Source organism: Chlorocebus sabaeus, chromosome 9 (assembly GCF_047675955.1).
Source record: "Chlorocebus sabaeus isolate Y175 chromosome 9, mChlSab1.0.hap1, whole genome shotgun sequence".
NCBI lineage: Eukaryota > Metazoa > Chordata > Mammalia > Primates > Cercopithecidae > Chlorocebus > Chlorocebus sabaeus.
Window position 1 is genome coordinate 106,371,478 of NC_132912.1, and position 23,123 is coordinate 106,394,600.

The 23,123-nt window shown below is 52.7% G+C and overlaps 1 protein-coding gene across 2 annotated transcripts in view; it reads left to right on the plus strand.

Annotated features, from left to right (window-relative positions):
• The window catches only part of NEURL1 (neuralized E3 ubiquitin protein ligase 1), a 100,354-nt gene that overhangs the window by 69,990 nt on the left and 7,241 nt on the right, over positions 1-23,123 (plus strand). For both annotated transcript variants that reach the window (XM_007964018.3, XM_007964019.3), the window contains exons 2-4: positions 8,293-8,534; positions 8,907-9,228; positions 22,026-22,715. In XM_007964018.3, coding sequence (XP_007962209.1) covers positions 8,293-8,534; positions 8,907-9,228; positions 22,026-22,715 — 1,254 coding nt within the window. The remainder of the gene's footprint in view (positions 1-8,292; positions 8,535-8,906; positions 9,229-22,025; positions 22,716-23,123) is intronic.

Genomic DNA, 23,123 nt, shown 5'->3' on the forward strand with positions numbered 1-23,123 from the left:
CACCTGTCCATCTCCCACCAGGAGTCAGGCATCCCCAGCTTTCCAGCCGTTCTCCTAAATCCTTTCCCCCAGAGCCCTGTTCAGTTAATGCAGATAAGTGAGTCCAAATCAGGACCACCCTGGCAATCTGAGATTAGGACGTTTGGGGTAAAATAGGACTGAAGTTATTGGTTTCCCACTGGGCTGAAATGAGCCGATCACTTCCTGCAGTGGTTATGTTTGCTTTTATGTTTTTAAAAAGACCTTATGTTGAGATCAAGTGTTAAAGTTTGCAAAATTCTTTCACATCTGTAAATTTACCGGGGCATCACTACAGCCTAGAGAGTTGGGCAGCGCGGCTATGATGAGCTTCATTTTACAGAGAAATAAATCAAGGTCCAGAGAGGTGAAGCAACTTGTCCAAAGTCACACAGCAAGTCTGTGGCCTGGTCAGGGTTTGAACCCAGGGCCTCTTGCCTCCAATGCTCATTCTCTGTGCCTCGCTCCACCGCCCAGAAAGTGAGACAAGACTGTCTCTTGGATGAAGATGATGATGCCAGCACTGGTATTCAGGACCATGGGTTCAAAACAAGATGATCTTGGATGCAGTGGGCTTTAGCTGGGCCTTGAAAGATGGGTGGGGTTTGGAGAGGCGCAGGTGAGACAGAGGGAATGGCTTGAGCAAAGGTGTGGGGATAGAAAGCAGAGTGATATAAATAGGAATAATAATAATAATAATAGCAACTACTTACTGAATTTTACGTACACCATCTATTTTAATCCTCACAAGAATCCCATGAAGGCCTGCCATGACCCCATTTTACAGATGAGGAAAGTGAGGCTCCCAGAGGTCTTACAGTTAGTGACAGAGCTGCCTTGTTTGGGGGCAGCCAGCCCTGGGTTCAGATCTGGGTTCCTCACTCAATGTGTAAACCTAACTTCAGAGGATCTGTGCCAGAATGGCGTTGGGGGCATAAATCAAGACACTGCCCTTGAAGCCATGAGAGGCTGGGCACTGGCGTCAGTATCAGTGCCTCTGCTCTTGGCTGGGGTGGTGAGCTCCCCCCATCTCTCCTTGGCAGCCCAGCTGAGACCAGCCTAGGGCATCTGGGGCTCTACCAGTGGTTCTGGGGCAGAGCTTGGTGGGGGCCATGGGGAGGTCACTCTGGAGGCTATGTGTGTCCAGGCGTCTGCCCCGGGACCCCGCTGAGAGGCAGGAATGTGGTCCGCCAGCTGAGGGTCACCCAGAGGGCTGGCCAGGCTTGTGTCTGGCAGCTCATAAATGCCCAGGAGGAATGGGGCTGTCGGGGGAGTTTCTACCATGTCAGCAGCAGCCTTGCCTGAGGAGGATGCCCCCGGTGGGGCTCCCAAGAAGCCTGTAAACCTGTCACTTGAGGGCCCTCCCTGGGAGCTCTGCTGAGAGCCAGGTGGCACAACTGGGGCTCCATCCAGTGTGTGTGCCCCTGGTGGAGCAGCTGTGCAGCCCACACACCCCCCATTTCGAGGCCCTTTGCTACAGCTGCTCCCCTAGCGCCCAGCCCCTCCTGCACACAACCTTCCCCGAAGTGCCTGCCATCTTGGACTCATGGGGAAAAGGAGCTCTAGTACCAGAGGCTGAGTAGGGTAAAGTACCCCAGACGTGGCCTTGGAAGACCAGGGTTCAAGTCTCAGTTCTGCCACATAACTGCTGTGTGACCACAAGTGAGTTGCTTAACCATTCTGAATCCAACTCCTTCATTCATAGAATAGGGACCTTAAAGAGTCATAGTCCCAGTGCTGGGAGGGACCCTGTTGGATAGTGTAGGGAGGAAGCCCCACCCCAGAGCTATGTCCAAAGTTCATTCTCATTTTGCTTTCTGCTCGCCACCCCACTCCCTGCCCCCAATATTTTAATGCCAGCCGGGATGGAGGAGGGGGTAGCAGAAGCAGGAGCAGCCACAGTGGGGGAGGAGGGGGTCACCCTGATGAAGGCTTGTAGTCCATGAGAACAGCGCCCCCTAGAGGAGTGCTGGGCAGAGCGCATCGTGGCCCCTGCCCTGGTTCAGAAGAGTGGTGAGGCCTGAGTTAGGGCTGTAGCCGTAGGGTGGACAAGAGAGGACAGAACCCAGGTGTGCTTATTCCTGAGGCAGGATTGGTAGATTGAGTGAGGGGTGCTCAGGGGCTCCCCTGGAGCCAGGAGCAGGGCGGGGCAGGTCAGGAGTGCTGCTGGGGCCTGCCACATGACAGGAGCCCACAGTCCATGGCAGGAAATGCCCAGCACACCAGAGAGGGTTTTCAAGTGGTCTCCCCAGAGGTGGCTTGGTGGGCGATGATCACACAGCGAGCTGAGTACAGAGAGAAGGGGCTGAGGATAGCTGCTCAGGGCGGGCCTGGCCTCCATGGCTGCCCCGACGACCTATTCCCACTGTTGGCAGAAGACAGGCACAGTAGTCAGTGAGTGGGGCTTTGCAGCTACCAAAGTGCTCTCTCTCCATACCTGGGGCAGGGAACCCCTGTTCTGTTTCATAGCTGTGGAAGGAACTTAAGGGTTAGGGTGGCAGGCCCAACCAAGCATTGGGGGTCTTCTGGTAGACGGCTACATCCAAGGCACTGTGCAGGGTGAGCTGATGGCGGTGCTGTGGTGGTGAGAAAGTGCAGCCTCTCTTCTCTCCGTCTGAATGAAGATGTGACTTGTTAGTTGTATTATAGATTTTATTTTTTAATTTAATTTAATTTTTTGTTTGAGACAGGGTCTTGCTCTATTGCCCAGGATAGGGTACAATGGTGCTACCACGGCTCACTACAACCTTCCGGGCTCAAGTGATCCTCCTGCCTTAGCCACCTGAGCAGCTGGGACTGCAGGTGTGCACCACCATGTCTGGCTAAGTTTTGTAGGTTTTTTTTTTTTTTGTAGAGAAGGGATTTTGCCATGTTCCCAGGCTGGTCTCGAACTCCTGGGCTCATGTGATCAGCCTGCCTTGGCCTCCCAAAGTGCTGGGATTACAGACCTGAGCCACCGCACCCAGCCAGCTGTAACTTTTAAATTGAGGTATAATATGTATATAGTAAAACTTGTCCTTTTCAAATGTGTAGTTTTGTGAGTTTTGACAATGTGCAAGTTGTGTAACCACTACCCCAATCTCAAGATATGGAACATTATTTCTTTCTTTTCTTTTTTTTTTAGAGATGGAATCATGCTCTGTCACCCAGGCTGAAGTGCAGTGGTGCTATCATAGTTCACTGCAATCTCAAATTCCTGGGCTCAAGCCATCTTCACGCTTCAGCCTCCCAAGTAGCTGGGATTACAGGTGCGAGACACCATGCCTGGCTAATTTTTTATTTTTATTTGTACAATGAGATGGGGTCTCACAGTGTTGTCCAGGCTAAGATATGGAACACTTCTATCGCCATAAAAACTTCCTTCCTGCCTCTTTGTAGTCAAATCTCTCCCCTGCTCTCTTTCTCTGATACCTACTGATCTCTGTGTCTCTCTAGTTTTGCCTTTTCCAGCATATGTCACGGATGGAATCGTACAGCTTACAGCCCTTTGCATCTGACTTCTTTTACGTAGCATACTTTTGAGAGCCATTTGTGTGTGTGTGTGTGTGTGTGTATCAGTGGTTATGTTCCTTTTTATTGCAGAGTAGTGATTGCATGGAGCTGCCACATTTTTAACTGTTCACCAGCTGAAGGACGTTTGAGTTTTTTCTAGTTCAGGGTTATCATGAATAAAGCTGCTGTACATTTGTGTGCAGGTCATGTTTTCATTTCTTGTGGGGAAATGCCCAGAAGTGCGAGTGCTGGGGACATACATTAGGCGTTTTTCGCTTCATGAGAAACTGCCAAACCATTTTCAACATTGGTTTTCCAGGTTGTGTCGCGTCCCAGCAGGAATGCAGGAGGGCTGAGGACATGGTTTACATTTCTGTGTTTTGGTGGCATACAGATAAATACATGTATCAATGTATTGCCCTGTATGTATGCTACATGAGATGCTTTTGGGTGGTACATGAAAGAACCTTTTTTCTTTTCTTTCTTTTTTGAGACAGAGTCTTGCTCTGTCACCCAGGCTGGTGTGCAGTGGTGCCATTTCGGCTCACTGCAACTGTCCGCCTCCTGGGTTTAAGCAGTTCTTGTGCCTCAGCCTCCCAAGTGGCTGGGATTACAGGTATGTGCCACCCTTCCCAGATAATTTTTGTATTTTTAGTAGAGACGGGGTTTCACCATGTTGGCCAGGCTGGTCTCGAACTCATGACCTCAAGTGATCCACTTGCCTTGGCCTCCCAAAGTGCTTGGATTACACGTGTGAGCCACTGCACCCAGCCTGAAGGAATCTTTGTGTGTTTTTTTTCATAGTTTATAGGTTATGAGTATTTTTTAATTTGCATTTTAAAAATTTAGGGGCCGGGCGCGGTGGCTCAAGCCTGTAATCCCAGCACTTTGGGAGGCCGAGATGGGCGGATCACGAGGTCAGGAGATCGAGACCATCCTGGCTAACACGGTGAAACCCCGTCTCTACTAAAAACACAAAAAACTAGCCGGGCGAAGTGGCGGGCGCCTGTAGTCCCCGCTACTCGGGAGGCTGAGGCAGGAGAATGGCGTAAACCTGGGAGGCGGAGCTTGCAGTGAGCTGAGATCCGGCCACTGCACTCCAGCCCGGGCGACAGAGCAAGACTCCGTCTCAAAAAAAAAAAAAAAAAAAAAAAAAAAAATTTATCCAGCACACTAAATCCATGAATTCTTGGCTATTAATGCCTTTTAATTTTTTTGAGACACAGTCGCACTCTGACCCAGGCTGGAATGCGGTAGCATGATCATGGCTCACTGCAGCCTCAACCCCTGGGCTCAAGGATCTTCCTGCCTCAGCCTCCTGAGTAGCTGGGACTAGTGGGACTCAGTACAGGCACGCACCACCACATTCAGCTAATTTTTAAATTTTTTGTAGAGATGAGGTCTTGCTTTTGTTGCCCAAGCTGGTCTCCAACTTCTAGGTCTGAAGTGATCCTCCTGCCTTGGCCTCCCAAAATGCTGGGATTACAGGTGTGAGCCACTGTGTCTGGCCTCTTAATGCTTAACGGCCAATAACAAAGATTCTGCAGTCAGATTGCTGGGTTTGGCTTCTAGGTCCATTTCTTACTGGTTCTGTGACCCTGGGCAAGCCACTTAATCTCCCTGAGGCACATATTTGTCGTCTGTAAATTGGTTGATAATAAGTTTAATAGTTATAAGTTTGCCATAAGGGTGAAACCAGTAAGTGTGTGTAAAACTAGTTCAGAGTTTGGCAAATGGCTGCCACTATTATTTGATGCATATGACCCATGTGTGATAGGCGTGTGTTTTGTATGTATTGTTCTGCACATCCATGTGTACATGACTGCATGTGTGTGTCACAGTACATGTGTAAGTATGTGGTTCTTGGTCTCAGGGATACAGGAGAGGATGAATGGCCTAGGGTTGGGATTACTTTTGCATGCTCACAGGTGTATGTGTGTGCCCATGAGTGTGTTTTTGGAGCCCACATGCCTGGGTGCACATGGTACCCCTGGCCCAGAGTCCTCCTGGCCCCACCTCCTCTGTCTGTTCTGCTGCCAGCCAGGGTGGCAGGGTGCCAGCCCCACCCTCAACCCCTTACCCAACACTGGGATTGGCAGGGGTCCTCTCTGGAAGGGAGCCTTGGGGAATGTCTTCCACGGGCTGGGTCTCTGGCCCCTTGTGTCTCCACTATATTTGCCCAGAGTCAGTGTTTTCTGCGCCTTTACCCAGGGCCCCAGGACCTCGAGTAGGATGGGTGGGAAGGAGAGGAAGCATTTTGAAGAGATTAGTGGCCCTGCAGTTGCTCCATGGATTCTGAGTGGAGGCTGGGGAGGGGGAACCCCAGAGGAAAGGCTCTCAGCAGCAGCTGGGCTCAGCAGGGTTTTAAAAACTGCTTCAGGGAGGTATAACTGACATACACTAAACTGCACATGTTTAAAGCGTCTAATTTGATGAGTTTTGACATAGTGTACACCTATGAAATCATTACCACATCAAGATAAGGAACACATAGACCATTGAAAACCACTCATTAAAAAAAAAATAAAGGAACACAGCCACACTGCCAAATGTCGCCTTGTGCTTGTTGGTAATCCTGCCTGTCTCCCCCGACCATCGCAGGTTTCCACTCATCTGCTTTTGTTTTTTTGTTTTGTTTCGTTTTGTGTGTGTGTGTGTGTGTGTGTGTGTGTGTGTGTGTGTGTGTGTGTTTGAGACAGAGTCTTGCTGTGTTTCCCAGGCTGGAATGCAGTGGAACGATCTTGGCTCACTGCAACCTCCACCTTCTGGGTTCAAGTGATTCTCCTGCCTCAGCCTCCCGAGTAGCTTGAACTACAGGTGCCTGCCACCATGCCTGGCTAATTTTTATATTTTTAGTAGAGATGGGGTTTCACCATATTGCGCAGGCTGGTCTCGAACTCTTGACCTCAGGTAATCTGCCCACTTCACCCTCCCAAAGTGCTGAGATTACAGGTGTGAGCCATCGTGCCCGGGCCACTTATCTGCTTTTGATCACTACAGCTTCATGTGCACTTTCTAGAATTTGATACAAAATGGAAGGAGAGGAAGGGTTTTGAAGGGAATGGAAGCCCTGCAGTTGCTCCAGGAATCATATATTGCTTTGTTTTTAACAGGCTGATTTCACTCACATCATTATTTTGAAATTCATCTATGTTGTTATTCATATCGGTAGTTCATTGCTCTTTACTGCTGAGTAGTATTCTGTTGTGCAGATGCACCACGATGTGTTAGCTACCCACACAGCAGGGGTGATTTTTCTCTTATGCTTCCATTTCTACCTCTGGATGCAAACCTCAGTAATGTGTGATGTTGCCTTTCACCAGCACATATTTTATGAAACCAAAAGTCAAGCTGTGTCTGAGGCTGGCCGGAGCCCAGTGGGCATCTTTTCCAGGCAAGGCACCTGTAGCCAGTGCCACTCTCTGCCCTTCTTCCCAGCATCCCCTTCCCTGAAATGGCCTCCCCTCCTCTGCACTATCCAGAGGCCATTCAGCTTCTTCCAGGCAGCCTTTCCAGACTATCTGGGTCTCTTCACTATCTGGGTCTCTTCTGAGCATTTCCAGCCTTCCTAGCCTGACGGCTTCCAAAGCCCTTGCACTGTTCAGCCGTTCCCGTCTTGTCTCCTTGGTGAGGACAAGGTGAACGCCTCCTCGTACCACCCCTTCCTAGTGAGCCTGGCAGGCAGGAAGCTGCTCTAGAGGGGCCCGGGGGCTCATGCACAGGGTGTCCGGCTGGCCTGGGGCTTTGGAGACTGTTGTCTGGGGCCTCTGGAGCAGAGGGGGATTGGAAATGCAAAGTGGTACAGAGGGATGCAGACCAAAGCCAACACAGCCCGGACGGAGGGCTGGGCCTCTCCCTCTCCCTTCTCTCCCTGTCTTCCATCTCCTTCCTGGAAGCCGCTCCTCCTCCTCTAGGGAGTGGAAGGGTCTGGACAGGCCCAATGCCGAGCTCTTTGCATCATTAAATTCCTGCCTTGGAGGACCAAAATTTGAAACATCCCAGAAGGCCTCTGTCACGTTTTGTGGCTTTCTACGGCTCCACCCACTTCTCCTCCGGAGATTCTTCATTGTTCTCTTTCCCCACGATGACAGGATGGGCGGGCTCCACCTCCTGAAGGACAGGGCATGGATCTTGGGGGCCCCACCAGAGTCCCCAGCCCCTGAGGCTGTGTATTAATTAATGCTGCCTGTGCTGCTGAGACTTGTCTTGGAGCCACAGAGTAGAGGCCACCCATTGTGCCAGAGAGGGAAGTGTTGTCTTCCCCAAGGTCACAGAGCCAGTTAGTGACAGCCCGGAGGACAGGATCCATGTATGTTTCATGTCTGTGTCTCCAGTGCTCAGGACAGAGCTTGGTATTCAGCAGATATGTCATAAATATTTATTGAATAAAATAAATAAACAAACCAAGGATGGTGGAGTGCCAGTGAGTGGTGGTGGAGGGCAGTAGTAAAGGCGATGTGCTACCATGGTAGGTGGTGAAAGGCAGAGGGTGTTAAGTACTAGTAGGGAGAGGAGGTGGGAGAGGGTGGGGGTGGAAGGTGATGGGGAAGGCTGAGGGGGAAGTGGTGGGTAGTGAACCAGTAGAGCATGGTGGCAGATGGTGGAGTGGGAGATGGTGAGAGATGGTGGCAGAAGGATGGTGGCAAGGGGTGGCAACAGTGGTGGAAGAACTGGGCTCCGGGTGACTTCTGGTCATGCCCAGCCTCCTCCCTTACCTAGGGGACTCTGGTCTGGCTCGTGGACCCGTCAAGTTCTCTGACACTGTGGCCTGTTCCTTTGCAGACTCCATCGGGGGCCCCTTCCCCGTCACTTCTCACCGATGCCACCACAAGCAGAAGCACTGCCCAGCGGTGCTGCCTGGTGGGGGGCTCCCAGCCACGCCGCTGCTCTTCCACCCACACACCAAGGGCTCCCAGATCCTCATGGACCTCAGCCACAAGGCTGTCAAGAGGCAGGCCAGCTTCTGCAACGCCATCACCTTCAGCAACCGCCCGGTCCTCATCTACGAGCAAGTCAGGCTGAAGGTGGGCCTGCCCCCTGCCCCCGCCCCCGCCCCGTGCTTCCTGCTTCCCTCACGGCGTTCCCTGGGCCTCTGGACTCTGCCTGCTGCCACCCCCACCACCACTCCCTGCCCCCACCTTTCTCTCTGGTGACCCTCTTCCCTCTTCCTTATGCCTTTCTCAACCTCCCTGTGTGACAAGGAAGGAACCGGGAGGGCGGTGGCCTCGGGAACCCCTTGCTGTCTTCCCAGCAGGGAGGGCTCCTGGGAGGGAACCGTGCTGGAATGGTGGGCAGGCTGCTGTGGGATGCTCCAGGGAGTCCACCCGAGGGGGGCTACCCTTGGTCTGATTGGCCAAGTGGGAGAGGGTGGGCTGAGGCCACCCCCTGCCACCCAGATCACCAAGAAGCAGTGCTGCTGGAGCGGGGCCCTGCGGCTGGGCTTCACCAGCAAGGACCCGTCCCGCATCCACCCTGACTCGCTGCCCAAGTACGCCTGCCCCGACCTGGTGTCCCAGAGTGGCTTCTGGGCCAAGGCGCTGCCTGAGGAGTTTGCCAATGAGGGCAACATCATCGCTTTCTGGGTGGACAAGAAGGGTCGTGTCTTCCACCGCATCAACGACTCGGCTGTCATGCTGTTCTTCAGCGGGGTCCGCACGGCTGACCCGCTCTGGGCCCTGGTGGACGTCTACGGCCTCACGCGGGGCGTCCAGCTGCTTGGTGAGTGCCTGCCCCTCTGGCCCCTTGGTGCAGGGGACACCCCTCAACCTCTGGGCACTGCAGCCTGGCACTGTTCAATCCCATCACGCGTAGGGACCCCTTTCTGACTGGTGCCAAGGGGAACAGGGGCAGCCCTGGGAGCCTTGGCATGAACTGCAGAGAGCTCCTTTCCTCCAGGCCCATTGCTTTTCAGTGGAACCTCGGTGTGATTTCTGCTCTCTGCAGCCTCTCAGGTGGTGCCTTGGGCAGTGTGCAACCTTCACAATCATAAATGGCGACCTCAAAGACCACCACCCCCAGAAGTAATTAAATTAACCATCACAACCACAGTTCATAGAACACTTACTATGTGCAAGGCACTTCATTCTTGCCTGTTTTCATAGCAACCCTGGGAGGGAGACCCCGTTATTGGGCAGAAACTCAAGTCCAGGAAGGTTGCATCATGGTCCCAGGAGCTATGGCCCTTGAGGGGTAGAGCCAGCCCTGAGTCTCCAGCTCTAAAGCCAGCTGTCAGGCCCTGGGCTCTGCAGCCTTCCAGAAGACTGGGTTCCAAGCCCACCCTAGTGCCTTTTGCAGGGATGTTGGATAAAAGGGTAGGATCCAGGGGCAGAAGGCACTGGGGGAGCTAAGACTCTTGGCTGCTCCCTGGCCCCCAGCGTAAGTTAGGCTGTTTCAGGAGAGCGAGAGAGCAAGGAGGAGGAGCCTCGGGAAGCAGCCTGGCATGCTCAGGGCCCAGGCTTCCCTGCAATGGCACAAGTACCGGGGCTGGAAGAGGACAGGAGAATCTCCGACTTCCTAGGGTCACACAGCGAGTTGGTGGTTAAGGTAGGACTAGAACTCAGGTCACCTGACTCCCAGACCAGGCTCCTTCCCACCTGGCTCTCCTTGTGCACAGGCACTCAAGTGCACGTGCACACATGCAGACTCTGGGTACAAATCAGGCCATCAGCAAACTGGCTTTGCTTCCAGGCAGAGGCTGCGCAAGCCTCAGCTTCCTCATCTGTGAAATGGGTTGGTGGGAAGATTAAGTTCCATCAAGGAGGCCGTGAGTAAAGCGCCCAGCACAGTCTCGGGTACCAAGTATATGCTCAAGCAACACTCTTTCCTTCTGCCATCTCTACCCGCCGCTCCCTGCAGAGAAAGAGGCCATGAAGGTGGTTGAAAAATGTTTTTTTTCCTTTCTGACTTTAGAGCCTAGCCACAGTGAAGCTCTTCTTTTCCACAACACCTTTATTTGAGCAAAAAGTCAGTGATAGTAAAAACAAAGAAATGAGTCAGAAGCCTGTTTGTTGACTTCCAAACATCAGGAAGCGGTTTTTATTAGCTAGTAGTTTGGGAACTTTCTGTTTTTCACCTCAACAGAAGTGTTTCTGCATTCACGATGACACGTTCAGAGCCTGGAACTGGGCAGTTGTGGGTCTCAGCAACTGAAGAAGGGAGCCCAGGCGCTTTGCATTTTCTCTGTGAAACGGGTGTGCCTGCAGCGGGGCAGAAAGGGCAGTGTTCACGCCCCTGAGCTACAGAGACCGGCAGATCCTAGCCTCGCGCTGTACTAGGTGTGGGGCCTCAGTTTCTTCATCTGTAATGTGGGGCTAAATGCTTTCTCGGGGTTCTTTGAGAAGCAGCTGATGCACAGTAAGGGGTCAGTGACTGTCATTCGTCCCCACTCATCCTGGGGAGGGCAGTTCCTCACGCAGGGCTCGAGTGAATGCCTTGGCGCTGCTCTGGTATCCTCAGGGCCCCATACTTCAAGGCACTGGAGTCCCAGCGTTTGAGTTTGAGCTCTAACCTGACCACTTCTGCCTGAGCCTCAGGCTTCCCACCTGGATAATGGTTGTGAAGGCTCTGACTTAGCCCAGGGCTCAGCCACATAGTGAAAGGCGAAGTCTCTGCTCCCAAGAAAGCCACAGTCTTGTTGAGGGGTGGGCGGGTGAAGGTAGTGGGGTGACATTCTTGCTTTTCCCTAAGAAAATGTGCCCTTCCTCACAGTCCCCACTCTGGCTTCAAGGCCAGCCCCAAAGCCCCCTCTGAAGCCTTTCTGGGCGGAATTCTCCTCTCCATCTCTGTGTGCCACCAAGTGGTGCTGGCGCTTCTCTCAGTACTGAGCATCGGCAGAGCCTTGGTCTGTCCATATGTCCACTTCCCTGCAAGATGGGGAAGAATCCACCTCTCACTCAGTCGGGCTGCTCTCCGGGGTGGAGGCTTCTGCCTGACCTGCAGAGGATGTGGAGGAATATTTGCAGGGTGGGTCGGGGAGAGTAGTAGGGGGGGACGAATGAGAGGGCGGATGCCTTGTTAGATGAAGAAAACGGCAGGTGGGTAGGGGCCAAGGGCGACCCAGCCCTGCCCACAGATAGCCCAGGCTCACTGGGAAGTTAGGGAGATGAAGCAAACACTGCAGACGATGCAGGCACTCAGGGCACAACCCAAGAGAAGCCAGTAAATCGCTAACTGCTGTGGTCATGGGATGCCTTCCATCTGCCGAGATGGTTTCTATCCAGTTATCCCATTTAACCCCTCTGAAGCAGGCCCCACAGGGAGTGGTTTTTATCCCCATTTGGCAGGGAGATAACTGAGGCCCACTCAAGACCTGGCTTGCCCATGTAGGGATGTGGCAGAACCCTGACTTGAACTGGGCGTTCTGATGCCAAAAGCAACACCTTTCCCATTACCCTCCAGCTGGTTTAAACATAAAAGGAGGCAGGAAGTCAGAGGAGGCTGAGGTCAGTGGGGGAGGGTGGAGGCCAGGAGGCCTTCTCGGAAGAGAAGACTTGGGCTGGGCCTGCAAGTTCCAGGAGGGTCCTGGCACATGGGAATGAAGAGGAACACGCCAGAGGGCATGGGGCTTCCCACCCTCAGGGGCTGAGGAGGGCTTGGAGAATAATCTGAAGGGCCCACCCTGGGCCAGAGCCCAGGTGGCCTGACCTGGTCTAGCCCCATCCCCCTGTGACTATCAATGGGCTTGCACGCAGTGTTTTCAGTTGCATTTGGAGTTCCCGACAGGCTCCTCTCTGCACACCTGATAAGGTTAAGGCCCCAGCTGATTCCGTCCCAGCTGTAAATCACCATAATCCCTGGGTATTTTCAAACACTGATTATGGCCCCTAAATTCAATTGGCAGATAAAGATATCACTTCATTTTATTCCTCCTGAATTTTTTTTTTTTTTTTGCTAAAGATAGAGAGGGAGACACAGAGATTCATCCAGAGATCTCCTGAGGTGGGCGTGATCTCTCCACCTTCCTTTAGTGCCTGTCTTCTGAGATACTCCCCTCTACCCCAGGTAGCCTCAGGGTCAGCTTCCTTCCCTGCCTCCTCTTTCCTCTCCACCCCACTTCCTACCTCTCCCTCTCTCCATCGCTTGCCCCTTTACTGCACCTGTATCTTTCTGGGCTTTTCTCTCTCCCTCGACCTAGATCCTCTCACCCTTTTTGCTTTCCCTGGTCTTGGTGTCCTTCTCCCCACTGCTGTCTCTCCTCTGAAGAAAGTCGCTGTCTGTCTTGGTGGCTCTGAAGCTGGGCCAGTCTTTCCTGGGGTGATTGTCCCCCAAACCAATGTCTGATCTTCAGGGATTTTCTGCCAGGCCTGCCCCTGTCCCCTTTGTCTGAAGCCTGTGGTCAAAGCCCTCCCAACCTTACCTGCTCTGTGTTTGTTCCTTAGACCAGAGGCTTCCCAGGGTAGCTGGCACATGGTAGGTAAGCAGGTCAGGCCATGGGTGGATGGGTTGTGTCCCCGGACAGAGTGGAGGCAGGGGCTGGTGTCTCTCCCCAATGGACGGTCCTCCCTGCCCTGACCAGAATCCAAGCCTACAGTGGTGCACATGCCATGGCCCCAGCAGGCCCTCTTCCCTGTTATGGTGCCCATGCCACAGCCCCAGCAGGCCCTCCTCCCTGTTATGGTGCCCATGCCACAGCCCAAGCAGGCCCTCCTCCCTGTTATGCTGGAGTTCCGCAGATCACCTCTTTCTTTGGGGCACCCTGGCTCAAGCCCAGGCTGGTATCGTCAAGAATAACAACTTCCTTCCTCCAGGGAGAAGGGACCTGCCAGCAACTAAATAAACACAGATTTTATTGGGTGATTAATACATGGAGAAAGAAGCTCCTATCCCAGTGTCTCAAGATCTCCTTGCTCCTCTCAGAAATGTTGATTCAGGAAGAGCATCTGTGAGTCCCATCAGGAGGCTGGTGGGCCAAGAGCCCACTTACGAGGGAGCTCCAGAGCATCCCTCAGTGCCCACCACAGCCTAGGTACTATGTGGGGGCAGGTGGGAGACAGAAGAATTGAAAACCCAGCCCCTCTCCTGGAATAATGTTTTCCCTGGGGGACACATAATATAACTGATGCAAGGTGGTCCAAGTTCAATTCTGCAATCAAGTGTGAGCTGAAGAGTAAAACTGTGTGTATATGTGGGAGGGGAGTGCAGCTGGAGAGCAATCCAGGAGGACTTCCTGTAGGAGACAAGTTTTAAGTCAGGAACTGAGTGAGGTGAAAAAAATGGATTGGTTGAGGAACAATTTAGGTCAGACGGAGGGGTGTCCACAGGCACAGAGGTGGGGAATTGGCAGTCAGTAGGGGAGCAGATCCAGGAGGGGAAGGAATGAGGTGGAGAGGTAGTGGGTGACTTGTGGAGGTGAGGGGTGTGCACAGGTGTGGGTATGTGTATGCATCACAGGGGAGAGAGCCATGAGAGCTGAAAGCTTCCAGCAGCTTTTGTGCTGTCAGGTTGTTCAGTAAGAGGGACTGGCTGCTTGACAGTGGAGAAGTACGAGACCCGGAGATGGGGAGGGGCCTGCCCAAACTCTCCCAGCTGCTCATCAGCCCCACCAGGCCTGGAACCCAGATCTCTCAGGCTGATCTGGGAGTAAGGTCAGAGGGAGAATGCTATCAACACCCCTAAATGGTGGGGCTGGGTCCAGGAGGGTTCTAGGAGGGGATGAGGTGGGAGCTCCCAAGGGCTTATGCATTCTATTCCATCCCTTGCCATGCACAGGTTCCCAGGTCTTGGTAAAAGACCCACGCCTGCCTACTGAGGAGAGAGCTGTGTGGAGACTCCTAGGGTGGGCTTCCAAGGGCCACGTGCTGCTGGGTGGGTTCTCCAGGCCCCCGGCAGATAGGGGCTTGGGTCAGGTCCTCTATCCAGGGCGCGCCTCAGCTTGGAGGCGCTGAGCATGATTGATCCCCAGCTGAGGACCACACTGCCATCTGGGCCTTCCGCTTCCCAGGCTAAACCAATATTTACCCTCAGCTGCGGCTGCCAGGGGCCAAGAGGCAAATATTAGTTTAAGGAGCCGGAGCCAGCTCTTGGGCTGGGGGAAACGGCTGAGGCTGCCGATCATGATTTCTTCCTCTTTGATGATTTTCATTTCTTTTTGATTAAGAAAAATCCTGCTCTTCCTTCTGCTTCAGAGGCTCTTCTGGCACTTCCTTTCTGCTTACCCCAAATTCTGCCAGCTATATCACTGCCCCACACCAAACCCTCCCCTCCGCCAGGAAGCTTTCCCAGACCTCCCTCATTCAAAATGACCCTTCCTCCTCCTGACCATCGGCACGTGGAGACCTACGTGGTATAAGCAGCTCTGAGTCATGTATTATCCTGCTCTTTAAAGATACAGCATATATCCTCTTTGTATATAAAGGAAGGTATTATTGTGCCCATTTTGTAGATAAGGAACAGAGGCTCAGAGAGGTCTGATAACCTGCCCAAGGTCACACAGCTGGCAGTTGGTGGAGCTGGGATTTGAACCCAGGAGCTTGGGCTACATTACCTTCCAGCTTCTCTAGATGTGAGTCCATCTGATCTCCCTATTAAGTCTGGATGCCCGACAAGAGCGGAGACAGTGGCCCTCCTGTGCCTTCCAGAGTCGAGCTTACGAGAGTTCAAGGCATCAAGGATCAGCTGTGCATGTTGGGCACAGATAGGCCACCAGGGCCCCGGCAGTTCTGGTACACAGAAGAGGGGCAGTGCCCAGGATGCCGGATTCAGTGGGGAAGGTGGGTCTGCCTGCCTTGTAGTTCCCCGGAGGCTCCAAGAGCTTTGTTTGGTTCAGTTGTTCCTGTGCACTCTAGTTTTCTACCACAATGAATATATATAAAGTTGAACCACATGTAATCGCCAGTATTGGACTGTTTTTAACTTACAAAATAGGCAATCTCATGTTTGCCCCTAGCATCTGTTGGGCTCAAGAGATTGTACTGGGGGCCTTGGAGAGAGTGGGGGCCTCAGGGTGGGGTGTATGTGGAGGGAGGAGCTGGGGCCTTGCAGTATTGGGGACAATGCCTTTATTTCAGATGCAGGAGACCAACTGAATCAAGGCTTGACTTGGCCACTCACTATCTCTGGGCAGTTCTCAGCTTCTCTGTGCTTCAGCCTCCTCATCTATTAATTTGGACATAATTATACACGCCCCACTTACCTCAGAGATGTGGAAAGGCATTTACACAAATGAGAAGGGCTTTTGTCTTTAGGTTAAAAAGGAATACCTAATTTAAAAACACCACCCTCCCCCGCCAAAAAAAGCCAACCCCTCAAACCAGCTCTCCAACTAGAAGAGGGAGCCTTGAACCCAGGTCCCTGTATCAGGCTGAAAGGAAAACCATGCAATCGAAATTGCTCCTTGGAACAAGATCTGTGGTTCCCCAGCTGGGTTCCTCAGAACACTGGGGTTCCACAGAGGTGTCTTGGAGGCTGCAGAGAAGGCCAGAGAGAGGGGGAGGGGACAGGGGGAGGGGACAGGTGCTCTGCCCACCTCCTAGACTTTGGCTAGAGCTTTGGGTTCTTTTGGACAAAAGGATTCCACTGCTTTTTAAAAAAGTTTGAGATCCACTAGACCAAATGATTCTATAAATCTATGAGATCCCATGGCTTGAAGATTCTCTGAATCTTAAAGTCTGTGACTGAGTGATTCTAGGATGTTCTGCCCTTCCCTCTGTGAGCCCCAGAAAACATGTTTGTTTCTCCTGAATTTCCCATGGTTGGGTTTAAAGGGAGAGGGTGGAGGTGGGTGCTGAGATGGGTGGAGAACCCCCTTGCCTGTCCAAGCCAGGCACCCGCCCTCCCCGGCTCCCTCCCATGCCCCGTGCCAGATGCGGACCAGCAGGAGGATGTTTGTGGAGACAGTAAAGGGCTGGCAGCACCTCCCAAACAGGGGCCAGCAGATACTCGCCAGCAAGCCGGGCGGCTGCAGGCTGACCCTTGGTTACAGATTAGCCAGTGCTCCGGATGTGAGAACGTCAACAAATGGGACTCTCAGGCTGACGGCAAGCTCTGCCTCAAAGGAGGCCCTGGTCTGCCCTGAGGTCCTCTACACCCAGGTCCTACCTTGGTTACCCTGCACTGCTGGCAGCGTATGGCAGGGCCGGGTGGCTTTCTGGGCAACAGCTGGCCCTGGGGCCCTCCTCAGTCTGTCCCCTCTCCCTCCCTCTCCTGCTCTTCACCAGGTGTTTGCTAACAGTTTTCTCACCTGCAAACCCTCCTGTGCTTCAGCCCAAGTCAAGTCAACTCCTGTGTCTTCCAGAATACCTTCCCTAGCCCACTCTGAAACAGGAAGGGGACTTCAGCCTTAGCTGGGGATCTTGACCCTAAAGGGGATGTTTATTGTAAAGGAGAGAAGACTCAGAGGGAGCCCTAAGGAGGGTATGTGGGACACAGATGGATTCCCATCAGGAGAGTTTTTCTAAGTCATAGTTATTCCAAGGTGGAGGGAGCCTTGGGAGATGGTAAACTTCCTGACCCTAGGGCCATTCTAGCTTCTAGCCAGGCTGAGAGATTGGCAGGGCAAATGGATTTCCTAGTTCCTTAGTTCCTCTAAGCTTCTGTCTAATCCTAGATGCCAAGACTCTGGTAATTAAATTGTATTCAAATATTTTCCTGACTGCGGGGCAGGCATGGTAGCTCACGCCTGTAATCTCAGCACTTTGGGAGGCCGAGACCAGCAGTTCACTTGAGCTGAGGAGTTCGAAACCAGCCTGGGAAACCTAGTGAAACCCTGTCCCTAACAAAAAATACAAAAATTAGCCAGGCGTGGTGGTGTGCACCTGTAGTCCCAGCCACTTGGGAGGCTGAGGCACAAGACTCGCTTGAACCCGGGAGGCAGAGGATGCAGTGAGCCTAGATCTTGCTACTGCATTCCAGCCTGGGGAACAGAGCAAGACCCTGTATCAAAAAAAAAAAAAAAAAAAAAAAAAAAAAAAAAATTCCTGCCCTTAGGCCTTGCCCTTTCCACTGACTCCTGGCTCCTCCCTCTCCCAATCTCCCTGCCCAGGGCTGGGCACACAGTAGGTCGGTGAGTAGGGCCCCCAGCACCACCTAGAGGAGAGGAAACACATGGCCGGGACCTCCCTGCCCTGGCAGTGCCTGCTTATTTCTGCTCTGGCTCAGGGTGTTGGTAGAGCCACTGCCGGCCACTAGAACAGGCAAGAGCTGAAGACTGACAGGTTCTTTCCTGAACGATGGGACATGCAAGGGGAGTCAGCTTAGCAGCTTCTCCTCGTGGCCTTGTGCTGTCTCTGTTCCCATCATAAACACCTCCAAAGTAGGTGGGCACGTGTCCCGGCACCGATTATGTAACTTGTTGCTTCCGAATGTGGGGCCACCCCACTGCTTGGGGTGACAGGTTGCCCATCTGGTTTTTCTAAGCCTTATCCATCAAGTGGTGCAGCCCTGGGCCGAGGTTGGTTCCATGGTGTTCTCCCATGGCTTGGGGCCCCAAACACTGCCCTGACCTCTAACTTGGTATCGGCTCACTCAACTGTGACCTTTGCCGTCCCTTCTGCGGAGGGTGCTCTGACCAGCTCCTGAGTCTCGAGTTTCATCTATTTCAGGGCCTCGACACAGCTGGTCTCACTGATGGGATGGTTATTTTGGAGCTGCTGGCTGCCTGCAGCTGCTCCTGACCCTGAGGGGTGGAGAGAGAGAGAAGACAGACTTGGGCTGGGCACTGGCCCTAGGGATTCGTTCTGTTTTTAGCTGTTTCCCAGCAGCTTTCGTCCCTCCCCTCCCAACTCTAGCAAGATTTCAATCAAGGCTAAAGGGATCCTCTTCCTACCCCCTTCTTCTCTTTGTACATCCTCCACTGTTTCTCCTTCCTTTCTTTATTCTCTCACCTCTACATTTTAGCTGCTGCTTCTTGGTCTTTGGTGATTTCATTCAATGAATATTTCCTGGGTACCCATCATGACTGATGTGAAGTCCTGCATTAAGGTTCAAAAAGCCCCTGGTCTGAGGACAGGTGTACCTGACTTTTAGTTGAGACTATGCTCAAGCCAAGCAAATACTAATATCTGAAGTTATCAGGTAGCTTCTCGGTGCTGGGGATGGTCCCACTTTACCTCTGAGCTTTCCAACAACAACTCAAGGCAGGTATTATTACCCCTATTCTCTAGGTGAGCAATTTGAGGCTGGGAGGAAGGTTGTTTACCCAAAAACCATCAGCCAAGTGCTGGGTCAGACATTTAAACCAAGGCCTGATCCAGACCTGGATCACCCAAAGCCCATGCACTTTCTTCTGAATCATGTGGCATTTCACATGCCAATAACAACGGCTTATATTAACCTAATGACTGTGCCAGGTGTCCTATTTAGGTGCCCTGTGTACCTTACTCCTTTTCATCCTCACAGCATCTCTTCTAAGGGGAGTATTAGGTACAGATTTTATGTAAATCAGTAGATGCTGATTTCACTGCTGAAGAGGCCCCAAGAAGTTCAGCTATTTGTAGCCTTGTCTTATAGGAAATGGCAGGGCCAGGATTTGAACCTAGACTGATGACTTCAAATTCATTGCACTTAACTGTGCTCTTGTCCTGCCTACTAGTATATGAATGTTGGTTACTGAGAAAAACCTAATGTACTTTTAGGTTGCATTATTAGAAGTATAGCATATATACCAAGGGAGGTGATGGCCACACTGTGCCTTGAGCTGGTTGGTGCACATCTAGAGTACTGAGTCTGGTTCTGTTCATTGTCTAAGAGGTGGGAAGGTGTGTGGGAAGTCTGAGTATTCCCTGAGAATTATCTTCAGTACTGGGCTGAGAGGCAGCTCAGGAGGTAGTGGGTTAAATACAGGGAGGTAGATTTTGGTTTAAGAGAAGGAAATACTCTTTAAAGACAGATTAACTCCACAGTGGAACAGGTTGCCTGGGAGTTAGTGAGCACCTGGTAGTGTGCATGTTTAAGTAGAAGGGCACGCCTGAAGGGGCAGAGAGACCAGGATAGCTTGCATGCAGTCCCATGAAGAGCTTTGTTCTGAGGGTCTGCCAAGCCCCAGGAGCTCTGGACTGATTGTCCTGAGGTGGTGGTGTGGGCCCTGTGACAGCTGTGTTCCTGGAGCTCTGGCTGGACATATCTGAGCGACTTGATTCCTCTTCTCCCTGCTGTTACTGCCCCTTCCCCTCTCTGTCTCCCACCCTCTGTAGTTCCCAAGGGCCAGTGCCTGGAATCCCGGAGGGGTGTGGGAGCAGGGGCTGTTCCCCAGCCTTCAGGTCAGCCCACTGGCTTTCCCCAGCTCTGCACCATTTGTCTCCCACCTCCCCCCTGCACAGGCCCTCCTCGCCTCTGCCTCTCCCATTGTCTTTCCCACCTCCCCCTGCACAGGCCCTCCTGGCCTCTGCCTTTGCCTCTCCGCAGCCCCCCAGCCTCTCTGCACCATCACTGTCAGAGTCAATTCCCTGGAATAATCACATTTTCCGGCCGGCTCCCTCCTCCTCGACAACATGATTCCAGGAAACCCCAATCAGCCAGGCCCCAGGAGGCTTCTCCAGAGCTTTGGGAGGCTTGGGGGGAAGGGCCCACACCCAGAGCTTTCTGGGGGCCACACAACACAGTTCCTGGAAAGGGCAGGGAAAGGGTGAAAGAAAAGAGGGAGGTTTAGTGACCATGTCTACGTTCAGTTGGAGCTGAATTTTGGCCTCTGCTGTCCCTACTAGAGCAATCCCCCAAGCTTTGCTATCATACCCGAGAACCCCAGCCATCCTTAACCCAGTTCCTGAGGAGACAGCACAGATTCTTCCTGGGAGAGGTTCAGAGAGAAGGCCTGAAGGAAGGGATCGGGGTCCATGGTGCGGCTTACAGTGGCACCAGGCAAATTTGGAGAGATTGACTCACACAGAAGGGCTTCAATAAACAAGGAGAGTCTGGAAGTGAAGAATGCGGCATTGGGAATTGGACAGACCTTTTTTTCAATCCTGGATCTGCCACATGGTGGCTGTCATAACGCCGCTGAGCTTTATCTGTAAAACAGGAACACTTCCACGGGCTGCTGTAAGAATGAATTGCAGGGGTAATTCAAGGAACATGGTCATTACTTTTATTGCAAGTTATAGGACTCCATAAAGCAGAACATAACACAGCCATTAGAAGAATATGGTGTTGGAAACGGTTATTGGCATGGAGAGGTGTTCAGGTGCTGGGGATAAGACAGAAGGAGCCCAGGAGTTAAATTTTTGAAAAAAGCTCCAAGGGTTCTTAGCCTGGAGTCCTTGCCCATGGATGGCTTCATGTAGTTCATGAATGCCGAGAAATTATCTACAGAATTTAGTGAGAATGTGCATTTTTCTGGGGAAATGGGTCTTCACATTTTCAATGTCATCACATTTTCAAAGTGATGTAGTACATATAAAAGGTAAAAAACAAGTGATGTTTATATAGCATGATACAATTTTTGCACTAAAAATGTAACCAGCTGGGTGTGGTGGCTCACACTTCTAATTGTAGTACTTTGGGAGACTGAGGCAGGAGGCTCGCTTGAGCCTAGGAGGTGGAGACCAGCCGGGCAACATGGCGAAATCCCATCTCTACCTAAAAAATACAAAATTAGCTGGGCGCGGTGGTGCATCCCAGCTACTTGGGAGGCTGAGGTGAGAGGATGGCTTGAGCCTGGGAGGCAGAGGTTGCTGTGAGCTGAGATATCTCCACTGCACTCCAGCCTGGGCCACAGAGCAAGACCCCGTCTCAAAAACAAAAACAAAAACAAAAACGAAAAAAACGCCAAATAAACACACACACAAAAAAAACCCCCCAAAAATACAGCCTCTAAAAAGCCTGAAAGGTCATGCATACAAATATTAAAGATGTTTTTCTCTGGGTGGTGGGCTTACAGGCGATTATTTTTTCTTTTTGCTGAACTGAATTTTCTACAAAATACCGTTTTGTATTTTGTACAACTTGTATGATTTTAAAAAGAACGATGAGTTTGATTCCCTATTAAGCCACTTTCAAAAGGATATCTTGGATAGATCTACTTCTCTCAGCCTGTGTCCTGACATGGCAATGGTAGCCTCAAAAGGTAATTGTTAAGGTTAGATGAGACAATGTACGCAAAGAGGGTGTCTGTGTGTGTTTGCTGGGGGGTGGTTGCTCCCTGGCTTCCCAGGATGTTAGGCCTTCATCAGTGCCCTTTAGACCGACGGTTACTGTTTGTCAGCAGTGCTCGGCGCTGTTCTAGGTGCTAGGGATAAGACGGAAGGAGCCCAGGAGTTAAATTTTTGAAAATTTTAAATTATAAGGAGTACACGTTTACTGTAGAAAATGAGGAAGTACACATTTGCATATAGCAAGCACTTGTGAGTATTTGGAAGCACCCACATGGTTTTAAGTTTCGGCTTCCCCCCACCTATTCCTCTGTTTAAACAGATGTCCTGCAAGAGCAGTTTCTTGACTGTGCTCGCTAATTTATGTCACAAGTATCGTGTGCGGCATTAGCCATCCGGGATTGTAACGGTGCGCGCGTAGGGAAGGGGCAGCGGGGCGCGCCGGGGCTGCCTCCCGGGAGTCCTGCGTGACACCGCCCCGTGTCTCCCGCGCAGATAGCGAGCTGGTGCTCCCAGACTGCCTGCGGCCGCGCTCCTTCACCGCCCTGCGGCGGCCGTCGCTGCGGCGCGAGGCGGACGACGCGCGCCTCTCGGTGAGCCTGTGCGACCTCAACGTGCCGGGCGCGGACAGCGACGAGGCCGCGCCGGCGGCCGGCTGCCCCATCCCGCAGAACTCACTCAACTCGCAACACAGTCGCGCGCTGCCCGCGCAGCTAGACGGCGACCTGCGGTTCCACGCCCTGCGCGCCGGCGCGCACGTCCGCATCCTCGACGAGCAGACGGTGGCGCGCGTGGAGCACGGGCGCGACGAGCGCGCGCTCGTCTTCACCAGCCGGCCCGTGCGCGTGGCCGAGACCATCTTCGTCAAGGTCACGCGCTCGGGTGGCGCGAGGCCCGGCGCGCTGTCCTTCGGCGTCACCACGTGCGACCCCGGCACGCTGCGGCCGGCCGACCTGCCCTTCAGCCCTGAGGCCCTGGTGGACCGCAAGGAGTTCTGGGCCGTGTGCCGCGTGCCCGGGCCCCTGCACAGCGGCGACATCCTGGGCCTGGTGGTCAACGCCGACGGCGAGCTGCACCTCAGCCACAATGGCGCGGCCGCTGGCATGCAGCTGTGCGTGGACGCCTCGCAGCCGCTCTGGATGCTTTTCGGCCTGCACGGGACCATCACGCAGATCCGCATCCTCGGTGAGTGCCCGCAACTGCGCCTGGGCATGTGCCTTTCCTGGAGGCGGGGACGATCCGGGTAGGGGACAAAGGGCGAGCTTCCCTTTCTCCAGGCTCCTGATGGTGTTGGTAAGGAATCACAGACACCTAAGGTGAGTTCTGGGCGGGACTCGGTCATCTAGTCAGTAGCCCGTATATGTCACCTGGGAGACTCACCTGGGGGTGAGACTGGGAAAAGCGCGAATTATTGAGTTTGATGCCCAGAATCGGATCAACCCATAGTCTCACAGATACATAAACAATCCAGAAGCACACAACCCAGTGACCACTTAAAAATGAGAGGAAAAGGCCGGGCGCCGTGGCTCACGCCTGTAATCCTAGCACTTTGGGAGGCCGAGGCGGGCGGATCACGAGGTCAGGAGATCGAGA